The sequence below is a fragment of the Agelaius phoeniceus genome, chromosome 7 (assembly GCF_051311805.1).
Source record: "Agelaius phoeniceus isolate bAgePho1 chromosome 7, bAgePho1.hap1, whole genome shotgun sequence".
In the NCBI taxonomy this organism is placed as follows: Eukaryota; Metazoa; Chordata; class Aves; order Passeriformes; family Icteridae; genus Agelaius; species Agelaius phoeniceus.
This window is the reverse complement of record NC_135271.1, coordinates 49774993-49790905: the sequence shown is the minus strand read 5'-3', so window position 1 is coordinate 49790905 and position 15913 is coordinate 49774993. Positions and strand designations below refer to the sequence as shown.

Sequence of the window (15913 nt, the reverse complement as noted above, 5' to 3'; positions counted from 1 at the left end):
TTCTCTGGCCTTGTCTGTGCTCAGCAGGAACTTCTTCCACTCTGCAGCCCCCTGGCACACAGAACCTGGCAAACAGCACCCCACAAGGAGATCTGATCTTCCCCAGCTCCCCAAAAAAAACCCTGGATCAAGGAAGACTGGTTTCATCCCCAGCTCCTTCCCCAGCATCACTCCCTTATCCTGCATCACCTCCTAAAAATCAGATTACACAACTCCCCCCTAAATACCAACATTTAAGCTAAAAACATCTCCATTTAATGCCCATTCCAGGCATCCATCCCTCATGAATCTCAACACCTCTGCTGGAATTCCAGCTCTAATATTCCCACATAAAGACAAAAATACCACTTTACTCGGAGAGCTGAAGTCACCCCTGAAATGAGGCATTTCCAGAGACAAAAAAATCCCTTTGGCTGGGTGAGAATCGTGACTGCTGTGGGGCAGCAGCACTTCTGACCATCCCACATGGATCTGCCAAATCACCCAATCCTACTCAATCCCTGATTTTTTAGCAGCAGCATTTCTGACCATCCCACATGGATCTGCCAAATCACCCAATCCTACTCAATCCCTGATTTCTTAGCACTCCAGTGCTAAATAGTGTATATAAATATATAAATACTGCCCTTGAATGGGCTCGTGCTTTGTTTCTCCCTGGATTTTCTACTCCAAATGACCCAATCCCAGCAGAATGAGAGGCTGCCTGCTCCCCAGTTTTGTTTGGAAAACTGCTGATCCATGAGCTGTCAATTAGCATCAATTCTCCTGCTGGAAGCACTGTCTCCATCCCACCCATCCACCCTCCCAACTCATTTCCTAGGAAGAAATGGGATCCATGAACAAAGCTCTGCTTTTCCCATTATTCCATTCATCCTATGCACAAATACTGGGATAATGGAGTTTATTCAATCTCATTTGAGGTTTTTCCTGGCGTCCTGGTTCAGAAGTTATCAGGAATTGCTTGATGTTCAAAAGGGATTTTTGGGGATTTGATGTAGGGGATTTGAAAACATCCTATTTTAGGGTGGAATGCAGTTTTAAGGAAAGGGAAGCTCTCCTATGAAGGTAAAAAAACCCAATCTGTGGCATTTAATCAGCCATTGCCAGCCAAACCCAAGGCACTGCCCTGATTACAGTGAATTTTAAAAACTATCAAACTGTTCCTGATGTATCCCACGCTGAGGTGGGACATCATCCCAGCCCTGCACACTGAAGAGCACTTATGGTGATTTTCAGACTGGTTTCACCTCAGGAAAAAAACCCCACACAACATAAAAACTCCAATCTGTTTTCCAGATGATTTAGCTATTAAGTGAAAGGCCAGTAAAAATCTGCCTAGAACTGAAATTGGGTATGACCAAGTGAAATGGTTGTTCATGTAACATAAACCCCTGCTCAATATGGTGCTACCACAACCCAGGGACTCTGGGAAAAAGATGTTGCCTATTAAAATAAAACTAAATTAAAAAAAAAAAAGGAAGAAAGTAAGTTTTATATTTTCATATGAGCTGAGTAGTTGAGCACTGAACAGAGGGAAGGAAAGGAAGAATCCAGTGTAAAAAAATACCTAAACAATCTGTTCAGAATGGTTTGTAAGTACAGCTATTGTTTTATTTGGAGCAAAATAAAGCCCTTTTTATTTTACAGGGAACTGAGGGACTAGCTTAACACCTGGATAGGTGACATTTTCCAGAGGTCAAAATGTGACACGAAAGCAGGGAAAATGGCATCAAAACACAGCAGGAAACAAGGTGAGGACACCCTGGGCTCCCCTGGCAGGAACAGGAGACACTGCTCCGAGATCCCAGCTGCTGGGAAAGGCTGCTCCAGTCAAAAACCAGGGGAAAATAATCCTAATAAATAATCCCAGCCTGGTGGGACAGATTGGCTCAGCACAGGCTGGGCATCCTCAAGGGAACTGTGGAATGATGGAACAGGGAAATGCCCACTCCTTAAACCCCAGCTTTCCCTGGAGAGGAATCCCAGAATCCCAGACTGGGCTGGGTCACAGGGACCTTAAACCCATCCCAGTCCATGGGACAGGGACACCTCCCAGGCTGCTCCAGTGTCCCTTGGACACTCCCAGGGATCCAGGGGCAGCCACAGCTCCTCTGGGAATTCCAGCCCAGCCTCTCCCAGGCAGGAATTCCCTCCCAAAATCCCACCTAAAGCTATCCTTGCCACTGGCATCACCTCCCACAGCCACTCCAGTGCATCCCAGCACAGGACTTCCTCCAGCTGTGGCACAGCAAACCCAACCTTTGGGGTTTTTCCTTTTACCCATCTCTCCCATTTTGATGGGTTTCCATCCCCCATTATCCAACACAGCGCACAGATCCCTCCTCCTCCTCCTCCTCCTCCAGCCCAAGCACACAAACACCACAGTTCAGCCTCCCACTAATGCAAAAAAATGTTAAACCCCGCTCCCTAACGAGGTGGATTTGCTCGTGGCATGTTGATATTTCTCCAGCCACATTCCCTCCCACGAAGTTCCAAATGCCTCCGAGAGAGCCACGAGCACACAGAGAGGGCTGAGCTCCCACAGCTGGGCTGGAAATGTCCTGGAATGTCCAGGGAGGCAGGGATGGGGCAGGGACAGCGCCACAAACACCACCCTGGCCAAGGATCACCCCCCACCCTGGGCTGGGCACCGTCCCCCAGGGCAGGACCCGCACAGGCGTCTCCAAGGATGGAGGCTGGCCAGAAAAATCCACAAATCTGCTCTTTTAATCACTGTCTGAAGCCTTTATCACTGTTGTTATTATTATTATTGTTGCTGTCATTCTCGTGGTGCACTGGGATGCTGCAGAGGAAAGGGGAAGTTTCCACCCAAAATTTGCTGATGGAGGGAACGAGCAGAAAACAAAAAAATCTCTGCTGATTGAAAAGAGGAGGAAACAGCCCAGAATTGAGGCACCTTGGAAAACAAAACTGGGTCACTGCTGAGCTCCCAGAGGAGCAGCAGCCGTGCCCATGGCTGTGGCATCCCCAGCACAAGGTCAGTGGGATAAGAGCAGCCCCATGCCAGCCCTGGCTCAGTGTTTTGGCTACACACAGTGAAGGCCTCCCTGTTTGCCTGGTATCTCTGTGGGAAAAGGCCCTGAGCAGGAAACCATGGCTAAAAAGAGTTAAAATGTGAGCCCAGGGATGGGTGGCCCTGGGACAGACCCTGAGCTGTCACAGCAGGAACATCTTCTTGACAAGGCATTCCCAAACCCTCTGTTTCTGGGATGGAATAAATCCAAACCTGAATTTTCCCAGTTTAAAGAGGAGGTGCTTTTCCCCCTCCACATCTTTTTCTGTGAAATATTTTGGCACAGCAGCAGCAGCTGGGACGTGGTACCCAACAAGCCCGTAGGTTAAACTCAAATTATTACAACAGGTATGATTTGTGATGTTTCAGTTCATCTGTACATTCATTTATGTGCTGTCTGGGCTGTTTCAATACCAGAACAAGGCACACAAGTAATTCTCTGCTCCACACAGGTTCTTGCACCTCAAGTACCCCCAAGCACTTCCTCGGAGCACCTCGAACAATTCTAACAATTCCAACAATTCCCTGAATGCCTCACAAGTGCATCGGGGCCGTTTTCACTCCACTTGCTAAACAGAAGGGATAATTCACCTTTAACAAAGATCTGCCATCAGACAGAAAATAAACACCAGCAAAACCAAACAAACAATAGCTCTGAGCTTTCCAAATAAAATTCCTTTTCCCTTTCAGTTGTGCAACCTTTTGTCCCTGAGCCAGCAGAGAATTCACTGCCAGAGAAGAATTTCATGCTTAATCAATTTTTGCCTCACTGGTGTTTGTAGGTACCCCAGTTCCTCCTCTGCCCTGCAAATCCAGCTCAGGGTACCTTGGATCTGCCACACCCAAGGATGCAGGAGAAAACTCAGGTTTTCTGACATTTGGGAATTGATCTGCAACCCCCTGGCTGCTGAAGGATCCTGAAAGGGACCAACAGGGAAGCACTCAGCTCATGGGAACTCTTGCACAATTCCTTTTATGTTCTCATTGAAGCACTTGAATGTGACAGAATCATCCCCTAGCAGGGAGAAAGCCCACCTGCCTTCTGCTCAGAACAGGCTGCACTTCCAGGAATACACACAGATTTATTTCTGGAAAACACCTCTTGCCCCCATACCCAGTGATGGGGGAGCTGGGAATGGCCCCAAAGCTCCTGCAGACTCAGAGGGAGCAAGAGAGGCCTGAGACAGGAGGAAAGGGCACAGGCTCTGAGCTGACCCTGGCAACCCCTGCGTGGGCTGAGCTGAAAGGTCACTTCCCTCTAATCCACACCAAGCCTGAGACTCAGCTTCCTAAATTCCTCCTGCCCCACTCTTCTGCCACTTGATCTGGGTCAGCTGAATCCCTCACTTCTCCTGAGTGTGGTCAGCACAACAAGGAAACCACCCCTGACTACCCCAGGTACCACAGGGCCTGGTATTAAAGGAGATAAAAAACAACATTTCAAAAGCAAAGCGTTTTCCCCACGGTGTTTTGTGCTTCATTATCTGCTCAGGCACAGAATCGTGGAATGCTGGGATGGTTTGGGTGGGAAGGGACCTTAAAGGCCATCCCATCCCATCCCATCCCATCCCACCCCATGGGCAGGGACACCTTCCACCACCCCAGGCTGCTCCAAGCCCCTCTCACTCCTCTCCTCCCTCCACAGCACCGCCAGAAGCTCCTGAAACATTCATGGAGCAAAAACGCCCGTCAAGCACCAAAGTTCTTGTTTCATTTAGCAAAAAGCACATTGTGCATTTGCCTCACTCAGATACTCGTTTAGATGATCAAGAGAACAGGGCTGTGCAGCTGAAGCTGTGCCACGGAGCGGAGCTGAGCTCTCAAACACAGTTCCCTGTGAGCTGATCACTGGGAAGATCTGACAGCTCCCAGACTATTCCAGGGAGCTGCAGTTTTCAGCCAACAGCTCACAGCCAGCCAGCCCAGCTACCTGTAAGCAGCTGCTATCACACAAGGATTAAATTAATTACCCAACAATCCTGGCTCAAGCCATGCATAATTATCATGACATCAAAGGGACTTTGGTTACCTGGAGAGTTGTGGCCACCAAGCAACACCTGGCACCAATGCCATGAAAAATCACCCCTGAGCCAAAGTTTTTTGTAGGGATGGCATGGCCAGCCCTGCAGTCCTCAAAAGTGTGACTGCCCTGCTCACAATCCGGTTTCATCAGCTTCCCAGGAAAACTCCTTGTGCCATAATTCATCCCAATGCCACCCAAGGCTGTATCCCATCCTGCTGCCCATGGAGGGGGAATAATAAATGTAATCAATTATTATTTACATTTCCAGTTTTAGGCTTCTTGTATCTGAGAGAAGAGACGAATTCAACGTTCACCCAATATCCCTGGGAGAGTGCAGAGCCACACAGAGGCTCCCACACACACACTCAACATCAAAGCTCCTGTTTGAGCAGGCTTTAAGTTAAATATTTGTGATAGTTAATTTATTTGATCATCTGCACTTGCAAGGCTCGGAGCTGGGCAGAGAGGCCTTTGAAGCACTCCCAAACACAGTAAATCATTGGGAACCTTTGTCAGAAAAGGGCTGTATGAACTCAGCCAAGCCATTTCCATCCCTTCCCAGGCCCTGTGGATAACGGTGCCACCAGGCAGCCCCAAACCTGGCCCAGGTGGAACTGGGCTGTTTGTGTGTCCTCTGGAAAGCAGGACAAGGGGAGCCACAGGGGGACATGCCAGGGTGCTGGATGCATGAACAGCCAGGGTTTCTGGATTGAACAATTTGCTTCTTCATTGTAATTACTGGCTTCTGAAAGACTTTGGCAACTTTGCCAATTTGTACAACCCTTTATTCTCTGCTTTTGGCCTCCACTGTACAGTCATTTTGCAGACAAACAAGGAACAGATGTACACTCTAGAGCTGCCCCAAGTCCTTTTATAGTAAAGGATTTCTGGCCAAACAATATATGTTAAAAAGAAAAGAGAGGGGGGAAAAACCAATTTTTATACTTTTTAAGGTATCTCTCACAACAGCCAGACACACACTACACAATCTAAAATCTCTGCACATGATTCTGGAAGGCTCGAGAATGTTCTGTCCTGGATCAGCTCCTGCCCTTGGCCAACACCCACGTGGGGAGCGTGGCCAGAGCTGCCCACAAACTCTGGGGACACCAGGGGCAGCCCTGGGGGCTCCTGCTGCCACCACCAACCCCTTCTGCCCCTGGGCCACCAGGACACAACCCCTGAAAGGAGCTACAGAATTCCAGAGAGGTTTGGGGTGGAAAGGACACGAAGGATCATCCAGTGCCACCCCAGCCATGGGCAGGGACACCTTCTGCTGCTCCAAGCTGTTCTGGAACACCTCCAGGGATCCAGGGGCACCCACAGCTTCTCTGGGAAACCCATTCCAGCCCCTGCCCCTGCTCCCAGCCAGGAATTCCTTCCCAAAATCCCCAAATCCCATCCATCCCAGCCCTGTGGGAAGCCGCTCCCGTGTCCTGTCCATGGTTAACCCCGCTCCACGCTGCTCAACGTGACAAGGGAAGTCACAACCTCTGGGAGCTTTCCTGTGGATCTTCCTGCCACGGGATCCCTCCCTGGGGCCCAGCCCAGGCCTGGCAGTGCTGTCCCAGTTCCCAGGGCAGCTCCCAGCTCCCAGTTCCCAGGACAGCTCCCAGTTCCCGAGGTGTCCCCAGCGCTGGGAAGCGCCGGGCGCGGCTCCAGCCCCCAGCCAGGACACAGAGCCACTCTCCAGAGCTGAGGCAGAGTCCTGGAGGTCCAGCAGAGCCCAGCTCTCATGTGAGGAGCATTCATTGGCAGGACAATGCCCCCATTCTGGTGCTTTATGAATATCCTCCCCAAATGTATGTTTAAGGCTGCGCAGTCCCCGCAGACAAACACTTGTTTTGTTACAGAGATCCCGGGCTGAATTGAAACCCAGCACACGCTGCAGCTCTGCAATATGGCACTGAGAGCCCAGCATATACAAGTTATACATTAGCCAAGCCTCTGGGCCATGAAACACTCCAGAAAGACGTGACTTTGGGAAGAGGCAAAGCCTGCACAGATTAATGCTCGTGTTTTCCATATATCCATACGGAATTCTGGGCATTGGGAGCTACAGAGAGGGTCAGGGCCGGAGCTGTGAGTGAGAACATCACACACCTTTCACCAGCCACAGATCCCACAGGGTCAGGGAATCTCCTGAGCTGGAAGGGACCCACAGGATCATGGATCAAAACTCCCAAAACCCCATACTGGGCATCCCTGGGAGCGGTGTCCAAATGCTCCTGGAGCTCTCAGTGCCCAGCACCCTGTGAGGGAAGAGCCTTTTCCTGAAATCCATCCGAAACTGGAGCAGAACTAACTGGCATTTCCCAGCAACCACGTGGGCAGGAGCACAACCCTGGGGCCAGCTGGTGAGAGCACATGAAGGGATGGAAACCTGCTCAATGCTCCAGAACTGAAACCGGGATGTGATAAAGGGGAAATTCCCACTTTTTAAACACCAGCAGCTCCAAGTGCTGCTACCTGACCAGCCTGAGCCCTTGGGCCCCGCGGTAGAGATTTTCTCTATCCCAAATATAAATCAAATGGAACAAGCTGGTGTCACTTATTTCCCATCCCAAATTCCCAAATGGACTCTCCCAAAGAAAGAAAACAAGAATCCAGCTGTGTTTGTCTCAAATGTGGCTGCACACTGCTCACCACAGAAGTCCTCAGCAGCCAGATCACCAGCACTGCCTGCAAGCACACTGCAAACTGCTCTGCTGTTTTTAAACCCTAATCTTCTGCTTACCAAAGAAAAATCCCATTTCCACCTCCCAGCAGAGTTAGGAAAAACCCTCCAGAGGCACAGCTCCAGCCTCCTGCTGTCCCCACACCTTCCCAGGACACGGAGAGGGAGCAGGAAAAGCAATCCCTTCTGTGTCTGCCTTCCTGCACGGGGCAGTGCTTGGATGCTGATCAGAAAGTGCTTCATTCAAAGCCAAGAGGCAGCCCAGATGCTTAAAAATCAGCTGGTGCTGAAGTGCTACTGCATTAGCATGCTGTGCATAATTCATGAGCTCGTGCTGGGGAGAGCAGAGCAGGTCAGGGTGCCAGGGCTCCAACACGGATTCCTGCGGGCACAGCCGGGTGCCAGCCTGCCCTGCCAGACCCAGGCCAGCCCAGGAGACAGGCAGGGCTGGCTCTGCATCACAGAATCCCAGAAATCTGGGCTATTCCCAGAGACACTGGCCCTGGATGCCTGGCAGTGTCCCAGGCCGGGCTGGACAGGACAGTGGGAGGTGTCCCTGCCATGGCAGGGTGGCACTGGATGGGCTTTAGGGTCCCTTCCAAGCCAGGCCATGCTGGGATTCTGCCACTCTGGCCTCCTGCCCTTTCAGAGGGCCTGTCCTGGTGGTCCAGGGGCAGCAGAGGGGGTTGGTGATGGCAGCAGGAGCCCCCAGGGCTGCCCTTGATGTCTCCCAAGTTTGTGGGATATGGGGAAGGGATACCTGGCTGGGAGGGTGGGGAGGAGCTGGGATGGAATTCCCAGAGCATCTGTGGCCGCCCCAATCCCTGGAATAGTCCAAGGCCAGGCTGGACAGGGCCTGGAGCACCCTGGAATGTTTTGGTGCTAAAGTGGCACCAAACCCTCCTGCTGGACATCACTGATCCCAAAACCAACTTGTGCAGCAGAACCCGCAGCACAACCCAGGCGATTTTACATTCCCTGTGCCCTAAAGCCACAGTGGGCACCAGTGCCAGCGCTTTCAGCTGGGCACAGCAGTGCTGGTGGCCCTGGAGCACCTGAGACCTGCCCAGAGACCCTCCCCAGCCACCTCCCCACTGCAACCATCGCAAACCACGGCTGGGTCAGCAAAGGAAAGCAAAACCAAAACTGCAACGGTCCCAGGGATTTCCCACCTCCAGAGGAGCACTGGGCTGTGCTCATTCCCCCTTCCAGCTACCCAGCTGGAAGAACAGCAACAGCCTGGAAAAAATGAGCAGAAAGCTCCAAAGTCAAAGTGTGTTTGGGGGGAAAGGCAGGGATGGAACAAGGTTTGTCCCTCAGTGAGCAAACTAAAATCAGAAAGTGAATGTCAAAGGTTGGTTTCGTTTTAGGATGGATCCCGAGCGAGAAATGAGGAAAATAAAACCAGAGTCATTCACCCCCTCAGCTCCAGAGCAAGGGGACAGATTTAAACCACTTCTTCTGACAGAAAGGGCAGAAAAAAACATTTCTTCAGCAGGTGCTGGACTCAAAATGGGAGCAAGAAACTGCCTGGACTCTGTGAAAGCAGGGGTGGTGCTGATCCCACATGGAACCCATGGATCCTACGTGCCCAATCCCTTCTGCAGCTGGAAGGAGCACCCAAAACTCCAGCAGGGAAAAACCCAAAATTCCAACAGGAAAAACCCAAAATTCCAGCAGGGAAAACCTCTCCTCTTCTCCAAAGCAGCCACACAAACACAGGACAGAGCTGCTAATTACCATGCACACCTTCACATGGATGTTTTACTCCAAAAGGGGTTGGAATCTTCAAGAAGTTGCCTGAATGATTCACAATCTTTGTCCAATAATCCCAAAATTCAGCAAAACCAGCAATGTGCTTCTGGAAACACAGGAGGAAATCAAACATCTTGGTTTGGGTTTGTTATCTGCTGAGCTTTGCCATTCAGGGGAGAAGTTTCTGTGCACTTTAATACCTCCTCATGCAGCAGGAAAAGCTGAAGTGATTTTAAAATGAAATACTGAGGGCAGCCACCCGTGGCTTCAAGTCATTCAATCACCAATCAGAAACCACTCAAGAGCCACTGATTGATTTCAGATCACCTTGTAAACTCTGAATTTCATCCTGCACCTCTCAGTTCTTTCTTCAGCATCAGCCAGGACATGGAGTAGTTCACAAGAGAGCATTTTACACCTCAGGGCCAACTCCTGCACCACCTTGCTCGTGCAGACAAAACAAAAATCATAAAAACCCCTTATCCCTCACACAAGCTTAAGGAAGTTGATAGAGATGTTTGATAAAGCTTCAATGCTCTGAGGAAAGAGGATGGGGCAGGTTAAAGGTAAAGGCAGACAGTTTGCTTGACCTGCAGTTGTTCACCTTAAACAAAACTGAATGTGCAATTTGGAGGGTTCATCCCTCCACCATCACCCACATGAATGGGATTATTTGGCATGGGAAATGGTACACTGAAAAAATATATGCACCTACATCAGCCCAGCCATTTTAGAAGTCTTCCAGGTTTCCAGGAGCTGAAATTCATTTTAGCAGGCTTGCACCAGCTAAATGCCCACCACAGTACCCTCGTATTCCAGACACTCAAAGGAAAAAATCTGTTTTACAAAAATGTTCTCCAGTGATGTCTGGGTGGAAAAACTTACAAATGCCATCCCCTGAGTGACAAAGCAGCTGGGCAGAAGTGTCACCACCAGGCACTGCTGTACATTTAACCCCTGTGAAATATATATATTTAACCATGTGATTTAGGAGGTTGTTTCTTCCAGCAATAGTGTCACTGCCCCAATCACTTCACGAGACCTTGAGGAAAATCCCCAGTGGCAGGAGCCTGTCAGAGCTGAGGCCTGGACAAGGAAACCCCACAGGTCTGTTTGGGATCTGCATCACAGAAATCTCATTTTCCTCAAGACTCCTAAAGCCACCTCAGTGCCTCTCACCTCCCTGCACCACTCCCACCTGCATCAGGTGTTCCAGGACCTCAAATCCATGCCAAGGGAATCCTGTTAAATTTAGGGATCACAAGAAGGAATCCAGTGCCCCACCAAAGCAGGGAGGGTGATCCTATCCCACAGATATCTCCTGCAGCCTCCTCCTGCTCTGTAATGATTTACAGACCCTAAACCATACACACATATATACACATATATATATTTTATAAAACAATGCCTAATATATCTGATAGACAATGAGGAAGGGGAACAAACAGCTGGGAAACATTAAGAGTTTTCACACTGAGTTTCCAAATTCTTCAGCAGGAGACACTCAAGCTGCCTTCCCTGGGATGGAACACGACGCTGGGACAAAATCCAGGGGCAAGAAGGGAATTCCAGCAGAAGGGAGATGCTCCTGTGGCCAAAGCAGGACCAGGTAGGTGCCTCACCTGGGCATGGCAGGAACACCTCCCTCACCCTCTGGCCGAGCCCTCCCTGGGCACAGAGGAGCCCTTTGTGCACCCAAGCCCCACTGAGGGAGGGGGAAGAGGATATTTCCTGTTAACCTCACCGCAGATTTGTAATCCAGCAGTCAAATTATGTCAATCACAGCTCATTAGGCAGCGATTTCCCCTGCCAAGCCCGGCCTGGCTGCTTCCTCCACACCACGTGGCATCTGCAAACGTGCAGCCCCGTGCTGGGGAGACCACCCTGCTGCAGGAGCTCAGATCTGGGCTCCCACAGCCCCCAGCTCCAGTGCCACCCTGCCTAGGGATGCTGAACTGGGGCTTGCTCTGTTCAGCAGACAGCTGGGGTGTCACCAGAATTCAGGATTTATGCCCAAGTGTCCGTAGGGGAAGATCCCACACGGCTGAGAGAAGAGAGCACTGGGAAGGACAAGGCTGGGATGTCCCCAAGGGGATGTGCCAGTGCTGGGAAGCTCAGAGCCAGAGCCAGAGCTGAGAGCCAGCACAGCCAAACTGGGAACTTGGTGGCAAAACCACACCACTGCTTCCCTGGAGTTCACATTCTCGTGTAACCCTGAGAGGAAGGGAATTACCTCACAGGGAAAGTGGAGAGTTCACATCAGCTTGAGAGGATGGAAGAACAATACTCAGCTTACAGAAACCTGGACCTCTCTTGGGTTGTCCTCCACATTTTCCTCCTTGAAGTACATCCCATCAAACACATTCTCCTGGAACACACACAGAGCCCAGTGCCCACCAGCACAGGCTCAACACGCCAACCACAGCAGCACATTTACTGCAGCAGTGCCAGAAACAGCACCAGGAGACACAGACCCACAGGGAAAACCCTGATTATTGCCCAACAGACCACGAGGAGCGACACAGCCGGTGACATCCCTGTCCCTCCATTGGCTCAGGACATCCTCGGGAACACCGAGGGCACAACGAGCACAAGATTTGAGAACTTCACCCAAAAAACGTGACCTGGAGCAGTGCCCATCATCTCCTGCAATTTATGGAACTCAAGGAGGATCAGGAGGCAGGGAGGTGACAGTGTGTGCTCAAGGTGACCAGGTGTGGGTATTCAAGGTGACCAGGTGGGTGTTTGAAGTGACAGTGTGTGTTTGAGGTGACCAGGTGTGTTTTTGAGGTGACAGTGTGTGTTTGAGGTGACCAGGTGTGTTTTTGAGGGGGACAAACCACCACACCAGAGTACTTTCTCCACACAAAATCCTCTGACAGCCCCACAAACACAAGCTGGCACACATCCATCAGCTCCAGGCACAGCATCCCCTCGCTGAAGGGACTCCAGTGATGCTGGAGCAGCTCAGGACAGCGTGTTTGAGGTGGAAAAAATAAACCAGTTGGTGTCACGGTGAAATCATGGCCAAGTGTGCTCTCCTCGTGGTTTGGAGGGCCAAGGCTCCCTGCTCTGCACGAGGGGAGACAACAAAACTTCCAAACACACAGGAGGGACCTCTCCCACACAGGAATGGGCAGAACCCACCCAGTGTGAGGAGCGAGACCTGCACAGAGCCACTCACCGCGTTCATCAACGTCCAAATCAGCCTTGGGAATTTCATCAGGGATCTGGAAATTGGTATTGTCAGCACAGCCCTCGGGACCTCACCAGGGCTCTGAGTGCACCAGCAACGCCTGTGCCAGGCTAATTTCTTAAGACAGCACATAAAGAAGGTGAGATTTAGTCCTATAACCTTCAGCATCTCCTTCTGCATACTCCCTGCTCCTGACTAATCCTCTCTCCACACAGAAAATATTCCTCATGGTTTTTCCCCTAATCATTCCTTTCTTGTTAATCCCTGCACTTCTCCAGCCTACCCCATTCTGGGGTTTGACCAGTGGCACAGTCATCTCTCCCTCAGAGCCACAGAGAAAACAAAACGATCACAGCCTGGCAATTTATTCTTTCATGAACTGGTCAGAGATTTCCTGGAAGCTGCAGCAGCACCAGTCATCCCTGGTGAACAGCACAAAGGTGATTTTTGGGGCTGTTGGAGTCCCATCTTGCAGCTTTTCCCAGTGGGAGAAGAGATCAGTGGGGGAAAATCATCCCACACCACGTTTGTACAGACTGCCCACCTGCATGGGCAGCCTCTCCCTCCAGCAAAGCTGCAGCACTCATCCTCCCAGCCTTAATTGAAGTCCATCTTCTAAAACCTTCCGAGCACCTCAGGAAATGACAGGCTGGGTGCTGTTATCTCCTGTGTATTTACGTTTCACGTTTCTAAGGCTGCCCCAAATGACGTCTCTGCCTTTCACCGATGCCATCCATCACCATCCCCGAACCCAAACCCACCGATTTCCTCCCGCAGACGGAGCCGGGAGCCCTTCTGGGAGTCACAGACGGATCCAGAGTGGATTCTGAGCCATGTGCTGCCTGTGGGAGCATCTCCCATCCCCAACACGACCCCGACAAGAGCAACGCGACACCAGGCTTTTTTCCACTGTGCCTAATAATCGTAACATCTCACTCGCCATTTGGCTCGTCAGTGGGGGTTCCTGACTGAATAGGCTTATTCTTTTCTTAGACATGATAATCTAATTGGGTCTAACCAGAAATAATCCCCAACACACACCAGTTGTGAATCCTCTCCCAGCGCCGGGAGCGTTCCAGGGAGCGGGGGGGCGGCTCTGGGATGCGGGACGGGAATTACCCCGGCAGCTCCGGGCTCCCCGTGGCATCGCAGCGAGCGCAGGGCATGGCACGCACATGGAGCCGCTGCCCTCCTCCCCCGGCTCCCCTTCCACACGCAAACGTGGCTGCGAGTTAAAAAAACCACGGCAGAAAAAGAGATGGAGCCGCGCTGCCTGGGTACCCCAAAGGCAGCGGGAGCTTTGCCCAGGGAAAGCTCAGCCCTTCCTTCCCGCAGAGCTGATCTCACACGGCAGCGACCCGTCCGTGCTGCTGAGCGGAACGCCCGCTGGCCCGCACACAGCCGGGGCAGCACCGGGGGACAAGGACCGCGGTGTCCCGGGGAAAACGAACGGCGGCGTCCTCCGGAGGAGAGAGCCGGAGGTGTCCCGGGGGGCGCCGAGCGGGTGTCCCCGGCAGGAGCAGGGGACAGGAGCAGGAGCGGCGTCCCCGCAGTGTCCCCGCCGGAGCCGCTCCCGCTGCGCTCCCCGCGGGCTGCGCTCCGCCGGCGCTGCCCGCCCCAGCCCCGGGAGCCGCCCGGGCCGGGGCACGGCGGCCCTCGGGGGGCTGCCGAGACAAAGAGGAGCCGCGGCCCCGTCCCGCGGGTTGCGGCACCGCCCCGCCGAGCCCACCTGTGCCCGGCCGCGGCTCCCGAGCCAACTTGGCGGCGCTCCCCCCTTCCCCCGCCGCGCTCCTCCCCGGCGGCCCCTCCGCGCTGCCCGCAGACAATGGGGCCGGCGCTCACCAGCACCACGGCGAAGCGCTCCTCCAGCTCGCCGGGCTCGGGCATGGGCAGCTTCAGGGGGACGCTGTGCGCCCTCAGCTCCGTCTGCTGCGCGTCCACGCTCCCCGCGTTGCCCATGGCGGCCGCTCCGCGCTCTCCGCGCCCCGCGCCGGCCCGGGCGGGCTCCGCGCCCCGCGCTCGCCCTCTACCACCGCGGGCGCTCCGCGGCGCCGCCGCCCGTCATGGCTCGCCGCCCTCGCCCTCCTCCCCCCGGGGCGGGCTCGCTCCGGCTCCGGCTCCAGCCCCGGCTGCGGCTCCCCCGCATGCCGCCCGCACAAAGCCCCGCTCCGCCCCCGGCCCGCGGCGCCATGGGACTCGTAGTCCCGCCGCCGGCCGGGGGTGGGAATGCCTGGGAAAGGGTGGAAAAGAGTGGAGAAATGGGGGAAAGGGGTGGGGGAGACCCCGCCGCCTCCATTTTGCCTCGGCGGCCGCGCTGGCAGCGGCCGGGAGTGAGTGGACGCAGGGAATGGTTTAAGCGAGGGCAGGGGGAGAGCGGAGATTCGGAAGAAATCCTGCCCTGGCAGGGTGGGCAGGCCTGGCACTGGGTGCCCAGAGCAGCTGGGGCTGCCCCTGCATCCCGGGAAGTGCCCAAGGCCAGGGGGGACGGGGCTGGGAGCAGCCTGGGACAGGGGAAGGTGTCCCTGCCATTGCAGGGGTGGCACTGGGTGGACTTTAATGTCCCTTTAAATCCAAACCGGTCTGGGATTCTGGGATGCTGTGATTAACTCTAGACCTTTGCCATGGAAAGCCGTGGTCCTGCCGCTCGCCAAAAAGGCTGTAGGTGCCCAAGGACTTGGTCTCTCCAGCCCTCATCCCGAGAGAGGGAAATCAGGACAAATGGGGATTGAATTCCCCACCCTGACGCATCCATACCCGAACTGAAGCTGCCTGGGTGTGCTCAGGAGGTTCATCCTCCCCAGCATGTCAAACCTGCCCGTTCCTCAGGTGTGATCCCCCATTTCTTCAGCGTTCCCTGCCAGTTCTCTCCAAGGCGGGGTTTCAGCATCCCAGGAATGCAGGGCTGCACAGGAGACAGGAGCCCTGACCCTGGAGATGCCATCAGCCCGTTTGGTGACTGTGCTGTCCTCACTGGCATCTGGTTTAATCCCAAATCCGAGACCTCATTCCCTCCTGTCAGCCCCACCAATCCATATCCCACTGTCCCCTATTAGCATCCCATTATCCTGCCAGGGAAGAACGATTTTCACTCAGCTCTCACCTTGATGACAGCACTGGTGCTGCTGCCTCTCCTCCCGGCCATGGAAACTGTCCACATAGAGATTAATTTGGGGACGAAAGCAAAAGGATGAGCATCATAGTTTGGAAAATGACCATTCCTTAATTTCC

The 15913-nt window shown here is 53.1% G+C and overlaps 1 protein-coding gene across 5 annotated transcripts in view; it reads right to left on the bottom strand.

The window, feature by feature from the left end:
* FMNL2 (formin like 2) overlaps positions 1-14830 on the bottom strand; it is a 119770-nt gene extending 104940 nt beyond the window's left edge. For all 5 annotated transcript variants that reach the window (XM_077181798.1, XM_077181797.1, XM_077181799.1 and 2 more), the window contains exon 1: positions 14528-14830. In XM_077181798.1, the coding sequence (XP_077037913.1) occupies positions 14528-14644 (117 nt within the window). In that variant the 5' untranslated portion in view covers positions 14645-14830. The remainder of the gene's footprint in view (positions 1-14527) is intronic.
* Between the last annotated feature and the right edge of the window lie 1083 nt (positions 14831-15913).